Source organism: Myripristis murdjan, chromosome 16 (genome assembly GCF_902150065.1).
Source record: "Myripristis murdjan chromosome 16, fMyrMur1.1, whole genome shotgun sequence".
In the NCBI taxonomy this organism is placed as follows: Eukaryota; Metazoa; Chordata; class Actinopteri; order Holocentriformes; family Holocentridae; genus Myripristis; species Myripristis murdjan.
Window position 1 is genome coordinate 13,760,001 of NC_043995.1, and position 20,914 is coordinate 13,780,914.

Sequence of the window (20,914 nt, forward strand, 5' to 3'; positions counted from 1 at the left end):
TTGCATTACACTATTAACCGTTCCTTGTGCTCTCTTTCCAAGTCAAGCCCGGCTGGCAATCAAGTACATACAGTACCAGTGTAAATCACTGCATGCTTACATAGAGATGCAGCACTGTAGTGATCAGACCTTTTACATGCTTGCTCCACCATTTCTGCACCATGATCCTGTAGTGATAATACAGTGTAAATGCAGGGCTGTGGGGATTACAACAATTACTACAATATCCTTGTACCAGGCTTCATTATTGTAGTCAAGCCTACCACTTAAACACTTATGTACAGGGCATGGACTGCTGCAAACTAAAGAAACTCTGAGCTAATTAGTAGTTCAGTCCTTTTAATTGATGAGTCTTTAAATTTGTTTTCCACCAGTTTTGAATTATTGATCTACAGTATATCTGCCTGCTTATGATTTTCTAGGAAATAACCAGTACAGCATAAAAATGATGAACTATGACTGATTACCTTAAAAAATATAGTTGGCTAAGCCTATGTCAACCAATTAGTTAATGCATGCATTATAACCTACACTTTGTACTTGTTACCACAACCCACTTCTTATTCAGAAACATTTTTCTACAGTCATCTATCACCAAGGTCATTTCAAATCACATAGCCAGGGGCAGGAAAATCCCTTCAAACTTTGCTTGGGGGATAAGAGACCAGAAGAGAATAAAACCTATGCTGACAAATGCAGATGTTATTTAGAACAAAGCCTGAGAGACAATAGACCCCGATGCTGTGCTGTGCTGTGCCATGCAGGAGAACAGCAGGCTATGGGAGATGGCAGGCTGATTTCTCTGTCAATGGGGACTGAGTCTGTCATATCAGCAATGAAGGCCAGGAGACCTGATAGCATCTCAGACGTCAATGTCTCTCCTCTCATTTTCTCTCTAATGCTCTCCTCTCCTTTCCTGTCCTCACTTCTCTTCCCCACGCCCCTGCTCTACTCTCATTTCCTATATTTCTTTCCTATCCTAACCTCTCCTACCCTATCCTGCTACCCTCTCTTCTCCTTTTATTTCTTCTCGCCTCAAGCCTTCTTTGCTGAACCCTTAGCAGAACAGAACAATTTTGCTTCACTGTTGGTCTCAATGGAGATAAAAAAATAAAAATAAAAAAAAAAAAAACACGGTCAGAACAATGCTGACTTAAAGAAAACATCAACACTGACCTTTTGCATTGCGATATAGCCTACTTAAATCTATAGCACAATTCGAGAGCATTAAGGCCCTTGCAACTAGTAGGGGATTAAACAAGGCAAAGCAGGAAAAGACTTTGTAATAAAATAATGCAAATGAAATGATGCAAATGATGCAGAATTCTATTTTGTTACAGTTAGACACAGGAGTACTGCAATGAAACAGTATATCCATATACTGTTTTTTGTTTGTTTGTTTTTTTGATGGTAAATCTGCTCCGACCAGATTCCAGTCCAGCTGAGCCAACCTACTTGACAACATGCCAACCTTTCCTAACCAAAACACAATGTTACTTTAATTAGCATGATGATGTATTCATTTGGCGTGCATTCTGCTTTATAGAGTCAAGACAACATCCTCTCATTTTCTCTCTCTCTCACTCTCTCTCTCTCTCCTGCCCAAGGGAATGTGATGGGGGATGGGATTCTCTGGAATCCTCATGACAGAATCTGCTCTTTGCATGGTAAGGCGAGCTAGGAAGGGTGAGTGAGCTAGGATGAGGGAGAAGGGAGAGAGAGAGAGAGAGAGAGAGTATATATTGTCCATTGGGAAGCTTCTGAGCATTGCCTCGCCTCATTTCACAACCATAGGTCTCTCTCCCTCTCCCTCTCTCTCTTCTGTGAATGGAAGACAGGGGGGAATGTCATAGGCTTAGACCTCTGTAGCATGGTGTGCACGTGTGTGTGTGTGTGTGTGTCAGTGAGATACATGCATCTCTGCGAGCCTGTACACTCATGTGCATCTGTGTATGTTTGTCTATTTAACTGTATATTCTATGCTCGCCTGAGTATGTGTGTGTCTCTCTCTCTCACACAGTCACTCCATCACGCCGACTCTTTCTCTCTGAGGGGCTGAGATCCTATAGCCTCCAGAGACACAAAGCTTCTCTGTGGCCCTGACCCCAGCTGGTGTGTTGAGCTCTCTAGCTTCTATCAGATAAATGACCAGGACAGGGGTGAATGGGCATGAGGAGGGGGGTGGGGGGTTGCAGGAGGAAATGGGATGTAATCAATGGTTGAGCTAAAGCAGTGACACAATAGGTAATTCTAGGTCAATGCTTTTCATGTTGGACACATTACACATACATCCCCTGCTAAGTACTGCAGAACTGATCTCAATACAGCACATTTTCCCTACATCTAACCCAGACACAGGTATTAATGCACACACACACACACACACACACACACACACACACACACACACACACACACACACACACGCACGCACGCACACACACACGCACGCACAGCCATGCCCTGCTCACACAGACAAAGTGCTCCATCCTCAAAACATGCAAATGAGAGAGAGAGCACATCAAACATCCAGTTCATAATGGTGTAGCATACGATTTAAAAAATCGGTTCACATGAAATTGCTCAAACAAGATTCCTACTCATGAACATCAGCCTGAGCTACACTAGGCCAGGGAGGTATACCAATTTTATATTGATGTTGTGATATGAGACTAAATATAGACTGGGATTTTGAACATTGGAATATCATGATATGGCACAAATGTTGTCTTTTTCTGGTTTTGAAGCCTGCACTGCAGTAAAGAGATGCAGTTTTCAGATCTTAATGGGCTGTTCTGTTATTTGTCTGTACCTGCTTAGTAATCATCTCAACATTACTAGCAAAATTTATCACAAATCTCATTGTGTAAAAAAAATTTGTGAGAGCAGCAGTAATCATCCCTATAACATCGTCAAAATATTGACATTGAGATATTTGGTCAAAAATATTATCATATTTGATTTTGTTCCTAACAACCAGCTCTAAGTCACATATATCAGTCATTCTCAAAATGGGGTCTGGAGACGCCCAAGAGTCATTGAGGCAGTTCCAGGGAGGCCCCCACAAAACAGTTTAATCTCATTTTAATTTTGTTCACTGGAAATGATCCCAAATGGAGAATAAGAATATAGGAAGTTTATTCTTACAATAATGTTCACTTTCACCACTAATATTTCTCCATGTACAGTGTAGACAGTTAGAAAATTCAATGCTAAATCATCAGCAAAACTCTCCCCATAATATGGAGGCAGTGATATGGTGCATAATCTTATCAAACAAGGGTCTGTGAACTAATGTCTGCTTTTATGGTGGTTCCCAGCATGAAAACATTTCAGAGCCACAAAAACACAACACATTCCCACCAACCGGAAACAGGCCATCCTCTTTGTGTCTTTGTGTCACCTGCAATCTGAATAAAGATGGGGTCGCCCAGATAGATGGCAGAGCGGCAGACGCCTCTGAGCCCCAGAGTAGCTGCAGCTCAGTTGGAGTCATTGCTATGAGGCAGCCAGTGTAATTAGGGTTGTCAAAGAGCATCCCTGGGCTAAAGACTCAGTCATCCTATCCATACATCAAACACCATCTGAGGGGTGAGGACGGAGGAGGAAAGGTAAACCCACCAAATACCATCCATTTTTGGGATAGGGTTTAACTAACTTTTTAGACTGAAATAAATCTTAACTGAACTCAAATAGTTTAGCGACTCAATAACATTAATATTTAGTATCAACTGACATAAGTTATGAGGGTAGGTTCTTATAAATGGAAAGAAGTACATAGTTCAGCTACCGTTTTAATTACAGCATCCCACTACTATGTAGTGGGATGTAGTGGCTGTATCTTCAAAAAGAAAGAGAGTAAGTGTGAGAAAGAAAGATGGAGATGGGATGGGATTGAGACCCCCACCAAGCAGAACCAGGAAGTAGCCCTAGAGGACTGGAGGAGCATGGAGAAAGGAGAAGTGGAGCCCCAGGCGCTCTGTGGGTCACCCTATCCCAGGCAGCTGATGCCTGCCTGTAGGACACACTGCGTCTGGGTGGGTGGGGGTGGGTGAGGGTTGGGGTCCCACAACCATCATTTCTGTATTGCTCAGAGACTCATTGATGCATGGAAAGCCGAGCTGACCGATAGCTCCAGTGCGTAATGTTTGACGGTGCAAATGCACCTGGAGCCATGCTAAACTGGAGTGATGCATTCAGTATGTATGTGCTCTAGAAACTAAAAAGAAAGTAGCTTTTCAGTGGCTTTGACTGGCATTCTAGGTTAGGATAATTCCTCACACCAGCAAGCTGGGTGAGTTACAAACACTGCAGGGCTTCCATAAAGAACGTCATCTTATGGATTTTAGGAAACAGCAACAGTAAATAGGCTACTCAGCAGTGCAACACATTTTATACATACAGATGCACACACACACACACACACACACACAGGCCTGGTAAGAATAAGCAGGGAAGAGTGGCTAATTACATGCAAGTCAGTGGCGCTGGATTTCCATCCATACTCTCTGTAGCACCTCCAGTGAGATGACAGCAAGTTGGCAAGCCCTACAGCTGGAGGCTTCTCCCTCTCTCTCTCTCTCTCTCTCTCTCTCTCTCTCACACACACACACAAACTCACTCTCTCTCTCTATCTCTCTCTTTCTCTCTCTCTTTCACTCCCTTCTCCCTCCCTCCATCCTCCCAGGATTCCCTCTGTTAGATTACACACTCTGATGTTCAAAATGCCACTTTCCTGAAAAGCCATCACAGCCACTGTGGGATTGGACCGTGCCTGTGACAGTAGAGATTCGTGGGTTATAGGGATGGATACTGCAGTGTTTCCGACACCGCTGAAAAAACCATGAGCCATTCATTGACAAGTTAATCCACTGCAGTTGTACCTATGCCAAGGCAGAGCATATTAACGCTGCTTTAGGATATGTTATGCTTGTGTGATTCATAAGTAAAGAATCTGGGGATTTACTATTTTGTTGATGATTCATGATGAGTCACCTTGTAAATATTGGCAGAACACATTGAAACTAACCAGTGATGCCTTGCTTTTTGAAATAATAAGGCTTTTATATGAAAACAATTAGTAATGCTTGCAATGAATTGGGCCAAAAAGGCTGAGGGATCTCCTACACACGTTCTTTCCGTTTCAACTAATCTGATTCTCTGAACAACAAACAGTGACAGCTAGCCCATGCTATTGAATCCATGTCTTTTGTCAGCTGTCATGCGTCTGCAGTATAGCTCTGCTGGTGAGATAAGACCCCAGGTAACCAAGGCATGTGGGAGTCAAGCCATACTGGAAACATGATTCTCATGCAAATTAGGATCTAAGCAATCGACACAAAGGACTTTCTGACCTCTTAACGTCTCATATGTTTTCAGCTTTGGTGGCCTGCAAGTGGAGTAAGTTAACATTAGGGAGACACAGTTAGTCAGTCATTCACCATGCCCCTTTCATAGAACAGCCTCTTCTGCCCATGCTCAGTCATGACTGCCAAGGCTTTGACATCACTGTCAGGCTAAGAGTGACTAAAACTGACAATCCCTTTACCTCAGAGAAGGAGAAATAGGAAAAAAACTCAGCTATGGGGAAAAAGACAGTAAAGCAGGGAGGGATGGATGGAGGGAGAGGGGGGTGGGTGTGGAATGGGCTTGGATGATTCACGCCACACGCATCGCGGCAGCTGAGGTAGCTGTGTCTTGGAGTATATGAGTCATGTTTACCATGCAGTGCTAGGTAGGGATTGCACAACTTCCTCTCCATTAGGAATGCTGCCTTAGTGTTAATATTTACCTGATGATGGAAAACAACAGCTCTAATGCCTCTAAAAAGCTCCCAGGGACGCTGGCACTCATCCCTCACAGCAAGTCACTGGCCATACTGAGAAGTGACAGTACACCTGCCAGCTGTGGCTGAGAGAGATCTCTAGCACAAACCTGGATGGCTTTATAGCCATCAGTCATCTCATTCGGCAAACAACCTGGTTGAAACATAGGTTGTAATGTTTATGCTTTACTAATATACAACTGACAAAATACTTAGCCAGAGAGATATAGGTAACACGATATAGGTAGTGACAAGATATAGGTAGTGATGACTGCAGCTTCTGGTAAGTGAAACTAGTCTGTTTTAGCATAATAGATCAACTTTACGCTCTGGGGTTTAGTCTGCATGTGCATCATTTTCACTGAAGTAGGAAAACTACAAGAAAATCAACAGGAAGGGAACTGATGGGAAGATTTAAGGAAACATCTCCGAAATCCCTCTCTTTGCCAGCATGGCTTCACTAAGAAGGTCAAACACGTTTTTGTTGAAACAAAAACGTATCATATCACTATTTTTTTTTATAATAACCGGGGCCAGAAACAATGTAACTGTAACTATAAAAGCAGAGTTATGGTTCACACACTGAGCGTCAAAGCTATGGCGCCCGAAACTCTCCGGTCCACCTTAAAAAATAAACCCTACAATGGACAGCGCCGTGGTGCTGAAAACGCTCCAAGCAACATCTGTACAAAAGAGCAGGGAAAAGCGACGGGATCCACCGAGACGTAACGTTGAAATCACACACACCAAGTATGCGCTATTACCACTCAGGACGCCTTAAATGATCTTCCCGGTGTCATATTATGTAATCTGGGTGACGTTCATGGGGAAAGGTTAAGCATTTTGGCGTGCTTTTTACGTGAAAATGGCGCCCGTTGCTGCTTACCCAACCCACTGTACGGCTATACAATAAAGTGGGGAAAAGCAGAGAGGGTGAAAGGCATGCACTGGATGCCGCATTGTTAAATGTTACTCCCCACCGCGGTAAATTGTAAGTGTCCAGAGGTAACATTAAGTGGAGAAGATTCATCTCAGCATCGCAACGTGGACAAGTAATTAAGAGATGCTCCGGCTTGGATGTCAAGAGGCAACATGACCCACCAGTATGTCACAAGGAGTGGTACGGTTATAGAAATTCACTGTAATAACCCACAACACCGGGCTTACTCAACCACCACTACCAGCACTATACAAACTCTCTCTCTTCTCTCTCTTTCTCTCCAAAACGCGGTGCACTTCGCCCTGCCGTCACACTCACTTTAACATCGACTGTTCCTTCGCTTCCTCCTTCTTCTGTCGGTCCATGACACCGAGGATGATCTTCCTCTCCTCCTCGGTGAGGTGGCTGAGGTCCGGCATCTCCGGTATGGCGCCGGCCGCTGAGGCAGCAGCAGGGCCAGGGCCGCCCCGGGGCCCGTGTGGAGCAGACATCTTTACAAACAGTTGCTACAAATGGGGGGAGAAAAGGGACCATCAGCCAGCAGCATTTGAGGCGATGTCTTAACATTTTATGCTGTCAAATTCAAGTTCTTGCCCTGGTTTGTGGCTTCGAAATAGAGCTGCATGGAGGTTCCACTGCCACAGACTGCATGACATCTGGGTTATGACTGTCATACACAGTGCTCTATGCTGCAGATACAAGCGTAAAAATGTTAATTACAGGCTTCATCCCCATCTATTAGCGGTCAGCATAAATGCTCTTGATATGGGGGATTTCAAATAGGCTGCAGCATATAGAGCCTTGATGTGTGTCCCTGCAAACACACTTCGCTATAGTCAAGCTATTGCAGACTCAATCACCTAATCTGCAAATAAAACAGCAAATTCCAAAATAAAACAAAACTGAGGATTAAACATAGATGTACCTATAATTAGTATGGTACCATAAGGCAGAGGCTATAGGCTCCAACCTTCAGGTTACTCGTACTCCAAATAAGCCTACATGCAGGGTTGATGAGTAGAAAAACAGAGGAAAAGGATGAATAAAACAACAACAAAAAGCTCTTGCCTTTTATTTTGCAATCATGTTAAATCCTCTCTAACCCATCGCTGCCATCCTTCAGAAAGGGTTTACTCGCATGCTGGAATAAAGATGCCCGGTCCGTCCTTGTTTGTTTTCCTTTCGAGTCCTAAACCCCCCTCTCTCACTCTGCTTCTCGCTTTCCTCCAGGTTGGTAATTCTTGGAGATTTCTTAAATGCACAAAAATGGATGCAATGAAAAAAATCCAGATAGGAAGAGGGGGCGGAGCGACAGAAACACGTAGAAGAATAAAGCCGAGCGGTTGAGAGGACGCACTGTTCATTGACAGCAGGCAGATAGCAGCCGCAAAACACGGACTGGAGACTCTGCAGCTGGAGCAGCACAGTGCCAGGAAAGCATCATGCATATTTCATAACCAGATCAGGGGCCCGATGAGAGGGAAATGTAAAGTGGCAAGGTAAATACAGAATATGAGTATGACCAATGACTCTATGGTTCCCGTCAGTGCTGCTTTTATGTACTGTACATTGGCTAAAGGCCTGGATGTTGCCAGATGTAAGAAATTCAACGCCATTAAAAACTAAGCACACGCAATTCCTCAAAGCACTGTGGAAAAAAGGCTGTCAGCTGTGTTGTACTGCACATTGAGAATCGTGATCAAGTTTCCTTATGGCTTTATAAGATCGTTTACATACCAGCGCGAATGGAATTTAAAACCAATTTTGCAGTACAAGTGAAAAAGAAACCACCTATGGACCTATTTGGTCTGCTGGACTGGGAGCACCAGGAGAAACCCAGCATTTTAAGACCACTGTGCTATATTTAGCTCCAGTGAACACCTCATTAATCTATGGCTTTAGATGGTAGGTCTTGAATTTAATATACACTGTTTCAAGTCCTCCATACACCCTGTTTTGGATCAAGTATCTGTCTTTATATCATAATGTGTAAACGCAGAATCCATTGCAAATGCTGTCCTTCATCCTTGCCTGCCTGCCCCTTACTAAACCTCATACTCAGACTATTTCAACCTTTACCCCTCATTTCTCAGCTCTGACCCCAGACTAAAATCCCTCCTCTTAAGCAGTAACCCTTTCTTTCAGGCTCCAGTATTGATAGGATTAGGTAAGAAGACATGTGCATGGAGGGTTGAAGCCTGCAGTGATTAAGAGGATAAAGTCTCTACCTCATTAACGTTGTAAGTAAATACAGTGATCCACCTTGTAACATCAAATAACAGAGGAAAACACGTTAAGGCAGAATGCCGAACGACTTGGCCAAGAACATTTACTGAATGGCATGAAACACAGCAAAGTTTATTTTTAAATACACAAAAGAAGGTAAGCTACCAATCCCATATTTTAGGTTACAAGTGTAATATTTCCCCAAACAATAAAGTGGCAACAATGCATTCCAATGGTTATGAGAATCAGTTTGGGATATTTCAGAAAATCCTTGGAAAGAAAATGGAAAAAAGGAACCCAGTAGGAAGAAAATACCTTACAAGAGCTACTATATATACTACCTTTGATAGTTTTAACATTTGACTCCATTATAGCTGGTGGACATCCTTGATGAAAATGCTGCCACTACTGAATAAAATCGCATTGTATTCAAAGTATGCAGAGGTACCAAGAAAACTCTCGGTACCTCAAGAAACCAAGGTACCGAGGTACCAAGAAAACTCGTCATCATAGCTTCTGGGGATCATGGCTTCTGTGATGGGAGGTGGCCACTTGATAACAACAATCCTACACATTAACCACCCACCCCCTTTTCCTCAAACGTCCCTCACCCAAATTAGCATGAGTCATAGTTACAGTTGATCCTGTGTATTAGGGAATCTACTTTGCAATATAAAACCTTTCTGGAATCACAACATTAAGGTGTTATTAACAATGGAATAATGAAGACATATAGTCAGTCTTGGTCTTGGAGACCAAAGGAAACACTCTGTGGTGTATTTGTATGCATTTACAGCGTGTATGTATACACAAACGTCCTCCCCTTATAGAGCCACTCCCATAAGCACAAGATGCAGCTCACTCTTAAAATAAAAAAGTACTATCCTTGAGTGTAATCAGAACATGTCCTTCCCCCAAAACAAATGTCTTCACCAAAGAAAGTTTATTTTCAAGTGAGAGCTGTGTTATTATGCCCCATTGTGGATGTGATCTTGGGCTCCACCTCATCTCTTGGTGGCAGCCACTGGGTCTTCTGTTCTGTTCTCCAACTCTGTCTACTTGACCACAGTCACAATGTGTTTTTCCTTCTCCGACACCACTGGGACAGTTCCGGGTTTGCTGTGCTTGCGAACATTTATCTCCCTGGAAAACACACAGAGAAAGAGCCATGAATAACCCAGCCGAGGAGCTATGCTGGTGAGAATATTCAGGAGAGGACAGAGGAGAGAGTGAGCCAGAAATCGGCAAAGTAAACACAGGAGGAAGAAAGCGAGGATGAGATTCAGTGATTACTGATCTAACACCTACGTCAGTGACTACACTAACATACCCTAAAAATAATACATAAAGCATAGATAGTAAATCATTCACAGTTCAAGCACACATCTGACGTCTCACAATAGTGTCAGTATCTAACAAAACAAAGATAAGCCACAGACTGAGCTATGAATCATTGGGCAGCAGTGCAAACTGGGACAATCAATCCACCATGCAGGCTGTAAATGAATATGTAAGGCCTATCTAGACCAAGTCATAGGGGACAGTCCCGTTGGTGATATTTTCCATTAGGCTGGTGTGACTGCGTAGGTCAGACCTATCCTGGCTGCAGTCCAAGTCACCAAAACTGCTACATGGACACAGTAGGGACTTCCTGCCACCCCTGAGCAAAGGTCAGGATAAGCCTCAACTACGCCGCAAACAGATCTCAGCTAGTCTGGGCTGCTGATGCTGACTAAATGCTGAAATAGTGACAATAGGGTTGATCTATAATTTTCACCACTTTCAGGGGATTAATACATCATTTCAGTTGCCGCGTTTCAATAAGCACTTCAGATAGGACGACTACTTTAGTTTTTTAAAGTAGTAATGCATAACGTTTTTAGGTAAATGTAGATTTTGCTACTGTGTATTGACTGAAATTGAGAACAAAAATTGACTGGGCAGTGTCTTGTGCTCGAGCCATTTTATGCGGGGAGACTGGTGCTCTCAGCATAGGACAATCCAGTCAAGACAGATCTTTTGGACACACAGACTACAGGAAACCCTAGAGCACACAGTCAGCCATAAAATGCCTTATGGCAAGGACTAACATTTTGACACGAGCGGGTGAAAACATGTTGGATCTAACACTTTACAATAGACATTTTTTAGATTTAACAGTTTCTAAGCACACTTTCAAGGACTTTTAATGTGTCATTTGATTAAAGTCAAGGGGTCAAATTTGTCCTTTTTGGGGTTAGGTTAATAATTTTGTCATAATTAGATACTGCAAAAAGGGAAATGTTAATATTTTGACAGAGGGAGCTGGGAAACTTATGGATTTGGGTTTTGTAACTCAAAACCTACCAATACTTTCAAGGGCATCTGTTAATTTTGAAGAAAAAAACGGTCACGGCCTTATTTTACTTTTCTCAAATCCAGAAACTTTCATGGTCCTTCAAGGGCTGCAGGACCCCTGATTTAAAGCTTTAGATATGTTCCCTCCTTGTTAGATTTAAAGTGCTTTGAACATTGTTGACACAGTTCAAAATTTTACTTCCTTCTCACTGGAGGTTTCATTCAGAGTATTTCATTTGTTCTATACAAATCTGATACGTGTTTCTACTGTGCAGCTATAAACCCAAGAACTTGTGTTGCTATGTCCAACCCAAGCATATTTAAGCAAATTCAATTTTGACACACAAATGCCTATTGGCATGATTACATAAAACACAGGACAACATAATTTCAGTACTTCTGTTGGATAGATAACATACTTCCTGCGGCGAGCCTCTTTCATAACTCGCAGCTCCTTGGCCTGGCTGTAGATGGCCTTTGGCAGGTGTCTATGTCGAGAAATTCGTCGGATCTGAGGGTGGTGCTGGAACTTCTCCTTAAGCTTCTGGTTGTAGTTCACAGCCTCCCTCTCTCTGGGCGACAACTACATGGTGTCAGTGAAACAAATGGTTATATGAAGAAATGGTGCAGAATTGAAAAACAAAGAATATGATGGAAAAGGGAAAGGAGAAAAGTGGATTGAGAAACAAGATTACAAAGTAATGTGAGGACAAAAATGAAAGAGAAGCGGCAATAAAAAGGTGAATAAAAAAGGAACGCAGGGTCAATGGAAAGAAGGAAATTAACAAATTGAACAAGAAATGGACCGAAAAAATGAGGTATATATGAAACGGAGAGGAAAGTAAAGTGAAGGAAGGGAGAGAAAAGGGGGAGAAGAAAATAAGTTGGTGGATGCTTAAAAACAAGAAACAGAAAATATTTAAGGCAAAGCACTTTCCTGGCTTTATCACAGAAATGATACAGATAAGATGGCAATCTACAATCTAGTACGAACGTCTCTACACAGCACTGATCCCCTTAAATACCTCAACTTTTACAGAAAGTGTTCTCACCAGTTAGTTTCAAAGGATTTTACATAATTTTTTGACTGCAGAGAAAGCAGGCAAGAGACTCCATTATCTGGCAAGAGCAGTCATTTGAAAAGTGGCAGTATGGATAGCCATCCAACCACAATACTGCTAACAGAGTCAGTACTGTTTGTGTGGGGAGATGTCTCATTTGAATACACTAATCATCTACCGTATGGACAGGTGTTTTAAGGCAGAAACAGGTGGAGGTCTACATAAAATTATATACAACTCGCTTATGTCCCTTGGGAAATTCAGCACAGACAGTGCTGTCAATGATAAGTTATGCATGTGTAATATCTGCACTTCATTTCGCCATTAGTGACAGTTACAGTATGCAGGTTTACTTCATAAAATGTTGGCTACTACAGTAAGCAGTATCTCCAGCTTGACAACCTGCACATTTAAATCTGAATCAATGTCTGTTAAATAGCAAAGGCAAGAGCTCAACAACCTGCCTACCTCTCCATCTCTCTCATAAAAACCATCTGCCCCTCTAACTCTTCTTGGCTGAGGCTCTTTAAGTGTGCCCTCCTCAAGGGCTTTTATTCTAATTAAAAGCAATGATTTTTCTCAGATTCAATTTGTTTGAGATGAGCTGTTAGCTGCTGATCCTGTTGGATGAAACTACCAGCCCTGGAAAACACTGGTCAGGCTGATAAACATTATTCATTAAACTCTCAACAACATGTTTATGAGACACAAACGGGAGCAGGGTGACAAAGACTGGTCTTGCCATGTCAGACTTTCCAATCACAAGGTCCACATCAATAGCTTTTGTTTTTACTGGAATCATTGTTTCAACAGCCATATTTACAGGGGTCCGACATTACCATGATGTGTATATGGCATATGAAAAAGATAAACATTAAAAAAACAGTATTTAAAAAAAAATAATAAGAAGTGATGAGATTGTGTCTTCTAAAGAAGAGACTGAAATCTGGAAAAAAATATGCACATCCCCCAGAATCCTACAGCACATTTAAGAATGACTTGTTCTGCTGCACTGAAAGGCAACACTATTATCTATAGCTAAATTGCACAGTATGTCTTGCATACAGAGTTTACACATTTGAACATGAAAAATATTTTCCTTGAAAATAAAAAAAATCTTCAGGAGATGCTTGGTAAAAGTTCTAGTGTACACTGTGGGGTCAAATGTCACTCCATGCAACATGGTGAAGAACAAACAGAATGATGTGGAGCAGTTGATGAAGAAGTTAAAACCAGTCTAATGTGATGCCTTCAGACAGAGACATAGCCTTGATTCAGCATTTCAGCATTTCTCCGTAATTAAAGACCCCTTCAGTACAACTTGATTGTTAATGCTTCATTATGTTCAGAGTGCCCTGCTTTAAGTGATTGGCCGATTTAAACTGCTGATAGGAGCAGGGCTTGTCTGATCTATTTAAGTGCAAAGCTTGCGAATAAATCTCCTCTTACACAGTGACAGTGAAACAAGTGCCAAAAGTTGGCCAATTTTCCACTCTGAAGCTGCATTAAGGGAATAAGCAAGAGTAAATCTGATTAACAATAAAAGATGGCACACAAGATGCCACTGATCTTTATTATTCATCCATTATTGGCATCTTAGCTGCTGGAAGACTTCCAGGCATTTTAAAGAAGCTTTATTAGACAGTTGAGCAAAACATGACATAAACTCATATTCGTGTGCTGCTTCATCCAAACTAAGATACTATAAGTCATTGGGGATTTATCTGAAACAGGTTACAGTGTTGGAGCTGAGTCTTTCGGAAGTGATTTGTAGAACAACTGCACAAGCTTTTGAGTTTTTTGGACTTCCATCTGCCACTATGGCTGCTGTGCCAATTGGTACATTGTACTTATTGAGAGTGATTCTGCTCTAAGTCAGCATCCATCAGAGCACTTGGCAGCAGCACTGCCGTTCGCTCCTGGCACATTCTCCCATCCCTACCCTGCTGAGGTGGGCACAGGGCCATGGCTGGGTTGAGGAATGCAGCTAACTCATAAAACAAGGTCAAGCACAGGTGACTCAAGGGAGTCCAACAGCTTGTTTAACGTATTGCATGTGTGATCTGAAATTACCAATCAATAATTAGCTAAAAATTGCTGAGCTGTGCTTACATCATGAATATATGCCAGCACTTAAAAAACTGTACTGTCATGGTCTGTTAACCTACTAAAAGCAAGCTCAGACTGCAAAAATTGGTCATTTACGATTTTCGGTGTGTTAGATTACATTATCAGAGCACACAAATCCATAAAGTGTCTCAGTTACCAGGCTTGTCACACTCCATAGTTCTCTGGGCGGGGATGCTGTCTGTTCGGCAAGACAAAGCACCAAGAACACCAGGGAAACGGAAGGAGGGGTCTATGCTGTCAATCAAAACATTTTCAAGCATGACTTCAGACAATGTGCTGTGTGTGCTGTGATTTATTGCAAAAATAGGAAGGGAAAAAAGGAGAGTAGAGGCTCACTGCACAGATGTGAGGAAGAGTAGACTATATGGCTGTCTATCCTCCAAAGAGAGGCTGTTACATTGATGTAATGGGACCTTCACTGTGCACAGATGTGCTTCCAAGTGTGGCATAGTGAGATATCTGTATATGCAGACACCGTTTTCATTTATTTATCAACATGATGGACCACATCATTGACACTCTGCAACACACAGGTCAAAAAAACAAACTGACTACGAAGACTTAATGGTAGGGTGTCATACATCACCTACATCAAATCTGCTGTCCTCCACTTCACTACTCCACTAAAGTAGAGACATCACACTGCACCAGTTAAAAACAGTCAGCTGTCATTCACAAACTTCACTTTCATGTCTGATACAGGATATTTGCCTGTGTTGGCAGGGACTTAGCAAAATCAGTCCAACTCAGTGTGGTCAGAGCTTGGTGTAAGTCACTGGATCTATTCTTTGTCTAATATCATCCCTGTGTTGAGAGAAGGAAAGGCAGGACTCACCACTCCCAGTTTCTCAGCTGCGTTGGCCTTCCACATTCGGATATTCATTTCATCAGACCCACTCAGGATGTACTTGTTGTCTGCCGACCACTTGATACAGATGACATGCTGCATACGTTTGGTGTGGTAGACTTCCCTGATGATCACAAAGGCAAACACATGCCAGACATTCAGTATGGCGACAGCAACTGATGCTTCAAAATGCTTTCTTTGGCTGTTATTTGCTTTTGTGTCCCAGATAAAGAGGAACACATATGGAGCATCAGTGTGCGATACATCTCGTTTTTTCCAAGTCAACAAAAGATAGTAAATAGTAATAAAGTAATGATTGAGGTCATTTTTGACCTGAGTTAATAGTGATACTGACCTGCTGTGGCCACTGTCTCTGGGGAAGATGCGGATAGTTTTGTCAAAACTGGCTGAGACAAACTCCTTGCCAGTGGGAGAGTAGTCAATATCCAATACTGCAGAGACGTGGTCCATGTGTACTATGACTGGCCGATCCAGGTGCCTCATGTCATATGTGTACAGACTGGTGACAGACAGAAACAGCTTGAGAATCAATGCAAAATAAATAAATAAATGAATAAATAAAAATCTTTGGGCTCTCATTCAAGCAATTCTCAATGTGCTGAACTTACTTGTAGTCCTCATTTGAACATGTGAAGTAATATGCTTCCATAGGGTTCCAGCAAATTGTGTTGCTCCTCAAATTCATGATAACCTGAGAAATGAAAACTTAAGTAAACACTACAGTATTACACTGATCCTTTTGGAGAAAGGAGGAGGGAAAGGGGCGAGCTGGCATGATATATGAAAGAGGAGACCTACCTTTTTAAGTGGTGTCGATTCTCTCATGTCATACAGCACTATACTTCTGTCAGAGGCACAGCTGGCCAGAAGTTCAGTCTGAGGAGAGACAAAAGCTCTTAATGTCCTGAACTAAAAAGACATCACTGAGATTTTCAGTTATGTTTTGAATGTCAAATGATACTACAGAACAAACAGCACATGAGCAAGGACTTTTAAGGACATTTACAAAAGGCAGCAACACAGATGGGACATGTTGACATGAATGAAAATAAGCAGTGTGTGTCAGCTTTCAAACATCTGAAAAACACCACTTCCATATTTGGGTTTTCAACACAATACGAGGCAACTAAAAGAACTCCAGAGAAGCGAAATAGTTAGTTCATCAATCAGAAAAAAAAGAGGGAAACAGTCTTGAAAATTATGACAGTGTATAAGGAACAAGTACTAACTGAACTGATAGAGGAAAAGTAGTTACAATCTGAAGCTTTCTGAAGCAAATAAAGAGACTCTTGAAGAGGAGAGTTGCTTCTCAAAAACTGCCACTGAACTGAATCAACATCTGTGACATACCCTCTCAACGCAAACCAATACAGTGAGCTTCACAAAAAGGGTATTTATGGCAGGGTGGACACTCAGAAATTGGGTATCCAAAGCCAACACACAAAGATGCACAACATGGTGTAAGGGGCATGAAAGATCCCAGAGTGGGTGTGCTCCTTTTCCTATAGCTGGGGCACAATCTGGCGAGAACTGATGACGAGTGGTGAGGGAGGAGCACATCTATTAAATGAAGATGCCTTTTAAATGGTGTGCAGACTACATCTACTAGCACACAACAGGCGAACACCAGTCTGGTAAAGGTGTGGACCCACAAACACAAACAGGTGTAATATAGCCTGATGACTTCACACAGTTCTGAACTTGTATAGCTGTTCTCCGAGGATAACTGAAGATGTTCTGAGGGCAGAGAAAGGCCCGGCTCCTTATTAAAAACTCTGATATGCTGTGTGTTGAGGAAATATGGTGGCTCACCTCCACTGGATTGAAGCGCACAGAGCTGAAACTGTCTACACCCCAGGTGAAAGAGCGAATGGGACTGCTCCTCTGCTCGTCCCAGATGTCCACCTGCTGGCCACACGTTGCAAACACACCCTCTTTCTGGTGATGGTCCAGTCCTGTGAAGACCGTCTACAGAGGAGAAACAGCATTTCCATCATCACAGCAATGTGATACGTCACTAACGACTGTAGGAGCACATACTACCTGCTACAGCAAGTTCAGAGGTTAGCGTCAGAGCAAGACAGCCTAAGTGAAGGCTGCAGTGTCTCACACAGACTCCACAGGGTTTGAACCTGGGTCCTTCTGGTTGCAGAATGATCTCTTAAACCATAACGCCAGACTATTGCCCTGGTTGCTCATTTTGTGCAATAACACATCAGTGTTGCTGCTGTAATTTATATCTCATTTGGTGAAAACTATAGACTCATATTCACATTCAAAGAGCATACAAGTCTATACCTTTCAAACATGAATAATATCAAGACGAATCGTACTACCAGTTGAGAGATGGAGCATCACAATCGGTAAGTAAAAATCTGTTCTATGTATGACAAGCCTTTCATGCCATGCTCATTGTTTGCAATAAAGATCTGTAAAGTACAGAAGCAGTAATCAAATGTTCATGCCTGTCCACAATCCGTATTAAGAAGATGGAATATGTCATTATTTCAAGAGGTTTATTAATGCTCAACTGCATGTGTTCACAAGTTTGTCTATGTGGTACAAAGAAAATAGCAGACAAGAGATTTAAACTGTGCCAAACCCCAGCAAGACAAGTTTACTTTAGATGCATCAGTTGAAAAAGAGCATGAGAATGGGGAGTACAGCGACCTGTGTACCCTGTAGTTCAGGGTCAACAGTCTCAACAGGTTCATGACAGTTTAACAGGCGAAAACATCTGCACACATACTGAGTACTGATGGTAAATGATGTTCTGGTATCATGTAACCACAGCTGATCTCTATGGATTGGCCTCTGACAGTAATAGTACAGCAGATTCCATCTGAACATACCTTGCCTAGAATAGTGTTAAGTGGTTCCTCTTCCTCTCCATAGCCTGGTGCCTCCATTTTCCACTGTTTGATTGTTTTGTCGTCGCCAACCTGTCCCACATAACATGCTCCAGTGTTAGATATAAGCTGTTCGGCTGAACAACTCTAACAGTCACAAAGTGTTTTTTTTTTTTTTTTTTTGGTGTTATGAGGAGGAGTACCTACCGTAAAGAAGGAATTTCCACAGAAGCGGACAACCATTCCCCGAACAAAACCTTCATGTGCTTGGAGTGTGCGGACACATTCACGTTTGGTCAGATTCCACACTTTTACCTGGGGATTGAATTCATTTTCCAATTAGAAATCACACCAGTATTAGGCCTAGTCAATGTGGTTAGCTGATGTGTTTGTAGTTCGGCAGACAGCTACCTCTCCATCGCAGGAGCCCGACAGCAGCGTGGAGAGGCTCTTTGTGTGCTTGGCCATGCAGTTAACCCCATCTCTGTGGCCATCCAGGGAGGCCAAGAAAGGCTTGGCAAACACCCTCTCCAGCTTGGTGGCATTTAGGGCCCGAGTGTACTCTCTGGGCACTTCAAATGGATGGAGAGCAGGGTCATAGTTTCTGGGGACTAAAAACAGAAAACGGTCACCAGTTGAAGGGCTATATGAGAAATAATCAATTGATTAAATACTTATCTCACAGATCAAACTCATAAGCTTCTGTAAGCAATGGATGTTCATAAGGCAACTACATATTATCTCTCTTTGTGCTTCCCTCTCAAAAAAATGCAGACTTTTCCCCCTCTTATACTGTATAAATTGAAGATTGGCAGAACTCTGGTTCTTCTAATGCACACCTGTAAGCCTTTCTATGTATGCTATGCACAGCTTTCTGTAGCCCTAATATTGTCATAATCATGCGCTCTTTGCACGTCCTCATTTTATTGGGATATTTTGGCTGCAAATGTAGTATTTCTCATCTTATACTAACCTTAAATGACTCATTTGAAAATAACTGGTGTGACATAAATTTATTGTTTTTTTTTGTTTGTTTTTTTTTTTAACAAAAAGAAGTAACATACTCTGAAATTCAGATTTAAAAAAAAAATAGCTGCTGTGTACCGAGTCTGTTTAAACACAGGTGCAACTAATGAGGGTTCAGTAAAGTTTAAGTTTAACGGCTTTCCTGAGTCCAACTGTAATAAACTCTATGGATACCATTTAAAGACGGTATCCGACTGTTTAATGGTCCCGTTGGAGACTTTATTAAGGAATAATAACACTAAAAATTGGTAACAAGCTGGTTAGAATATAATGCATGTCTATATTAGGAGACTAACTCTGGTTAGCTTAGCTTCAGTTTACCACTCACCACGCTGGATGTCCAGTTTGGTCTCGCGGACATAGTCGTCCGGATTCCTAGACAGAACTTTAACTTTCATTTGGTGGCTCGATAGAAATGGGCGAGCTCTTACAACGTGTCGGCTTTTAAATATATTGATATAACAAAAACCAGCAACTGTTAGCAACTGTTACAGGCCATGTGTTGGTTCCCAATCACGTGACATATTTCGTTGTATTGCATTGTGGGAAGCCCAGTCCTCCAGCTTACGTCACTTACGGGCGCTTGCCTGCAGAGGAAGACGCCGCACCAAGTTGCCACAAGTAGACACAACACAGGAAGAAATGTGATTTTGATCTTCACAATATACATTTAAATCTTCATGCCTTGGGCTTAAAAATAAATAAATAAATAAATGGATGAATTAACAACAACAATAACAACAACAATATTAACAATGATAATAATAATATAATATACTTTTGGTCAGAAATGTCAACTGACTGAGATCAGTAGCTATAGCAAAGTCCTTATATCTAATATAATGTGCCCACAAAATTTGTATTGTGTAGAATGGGTGTCAGTTTACATATACACATAAAACTTTCAAATATATGTCCAGGCATTCAGTGATAAAGAGGGCCTTTTAACTCACGTAGGCTATTAGGAGTGGCAAGTGTTGACATTTTTCTATACGCACACCTCAAAATACCTGCATATCACATAATATTCCAAAAATAATATGTGTTCTTAGAGGTTGACTTAAGGGAAAGACTATTCTATGGTGATTATTCTTCCTTTGTTTATTTTTAGCCTTTTTTATTTGAGCTATTCACAGATTATATACGATAAGACTTATGCATTTTGTCACTGTGGTCAGGATCCTGCTTATGTCCAGAGGGGAGATACCTTTAGGGCATTTATGTGCAGGTGTTGTCTAACTCTTGTGCAGAGTCATGTCAGGTGTGGCCTAGAAGCCACAGTCAAGTCACTGCTAGGATCAAGTCATTGCTGATGTGTAGTCATACAGTTTACATGTGAAGCCATTCGCTATGAAGGCAGATGGAGACAAAGTACAAGTTGCTCTTTGTGTTTTCCTCCCAACTGTAGATTTTTCTCCACATGCTCCTCTTTTTATTCCTCTACTCCCAAAAACAGAAAGACAAAGTGTTTTTTATTACAAGAGTTACAGGCCTGCTATACTTAAAATAATCAGATCAACACAAATATTAATACTGATCAAGTAAAGATTGCTGCAGCAAATCACCAAGATTTCTGCTATAAATAAAATCTACTGAATGTCATGTGTCAAATATACGAAGTTCTCTGAAACAGAGCAAACAAAACCCCATTAA

General features: G+C 41.8%; 2 protein-coding genes across 4 annotated transcripts in view; both read right to left on the reverse strand.

The window, feature by feature from the left end:
• The window catches only part of rims2a (regulating synaptic membrane exocytosis 2a), a 152,515-nt gene extending 145,260 nt beyond the window's left edge, over window positions 1–7,255 (reverse strand). For all 3 annotated transcript variants that reach the window (XM_030072005.1, XM_030072004.1, XM_030072003.1), the window contains exon 1: window positions 7,083–7,255. In XM_030072005.1, coding sequence (XP_029927865.1) covers window positions 7,083–7,255 — 173 coding nt within the window. The remainder of the gene's footprint in view (window positions 1–7,082) is intronic.
• Window positions 7,256–9,101: 1,846 nt separating this feature from the next.
• On the reverse strand, window positions 9,102–19,813 carry dcaf13 (ddb1 and cul4 associated factor 13). The gene is made up of 11 exons (XM_030072883.1): window positions 19,590–19,813; window positions 18,647–18,846; window positions 18,443–18,550; window positions 18,239–18,328; window positions 17,199–17,354; window positions 16,185–16,262; window positions 15,995–16,077; window positions 15,721–15,885; window positions 15,354–15,489; window positions 11,747–11,910; window positions 9,102–10,133 (listed from the first exon to the last, which is right to left on the reverse strand). The coding sequence occupies exons 1-11, from the start codon at window positions 19,657–19,659 to the stop codon at window positions 10,046–10,048; spliced, it is 1,338 nt and encodes a 445-aa protein (XP_029928743.1). The 5' UTR covers window positions 19,660–19,813; the 3' UTR covers window positions 9,102–10,045.
• Between the last annotated feature and the right edge of the window lie 1,101 nt (window positions 19,814–20,914).

What these genes read in the sequence shown, in the direction of transcription:
- dcaf13 (XM_030072883.1), bottom strand. Translation starts at nt 19,659, where the DNA reads ATGAAAGTTAAAGTTCTGTCTAGGAATCCGGACGACTATGTCCGCGAG. An exon ending in AATCGACACCACTTAAAAAG is followed by an intron (nt 16,078 to 16,184) that starts GTAGGTCTCCTC and finishes TTCATTTCTCAG; the next exon opens with GTTATCATGAATTTGAGGAG. An exon ending in AGAGACAGTGGCCACAGCAG is followed by an intron (nt 15,490 to 15,720) that starts GTCAGTATCACT and finishes TGTGATCATCAG; the next exon opens with GGAAGTCTACCACACCAAAC.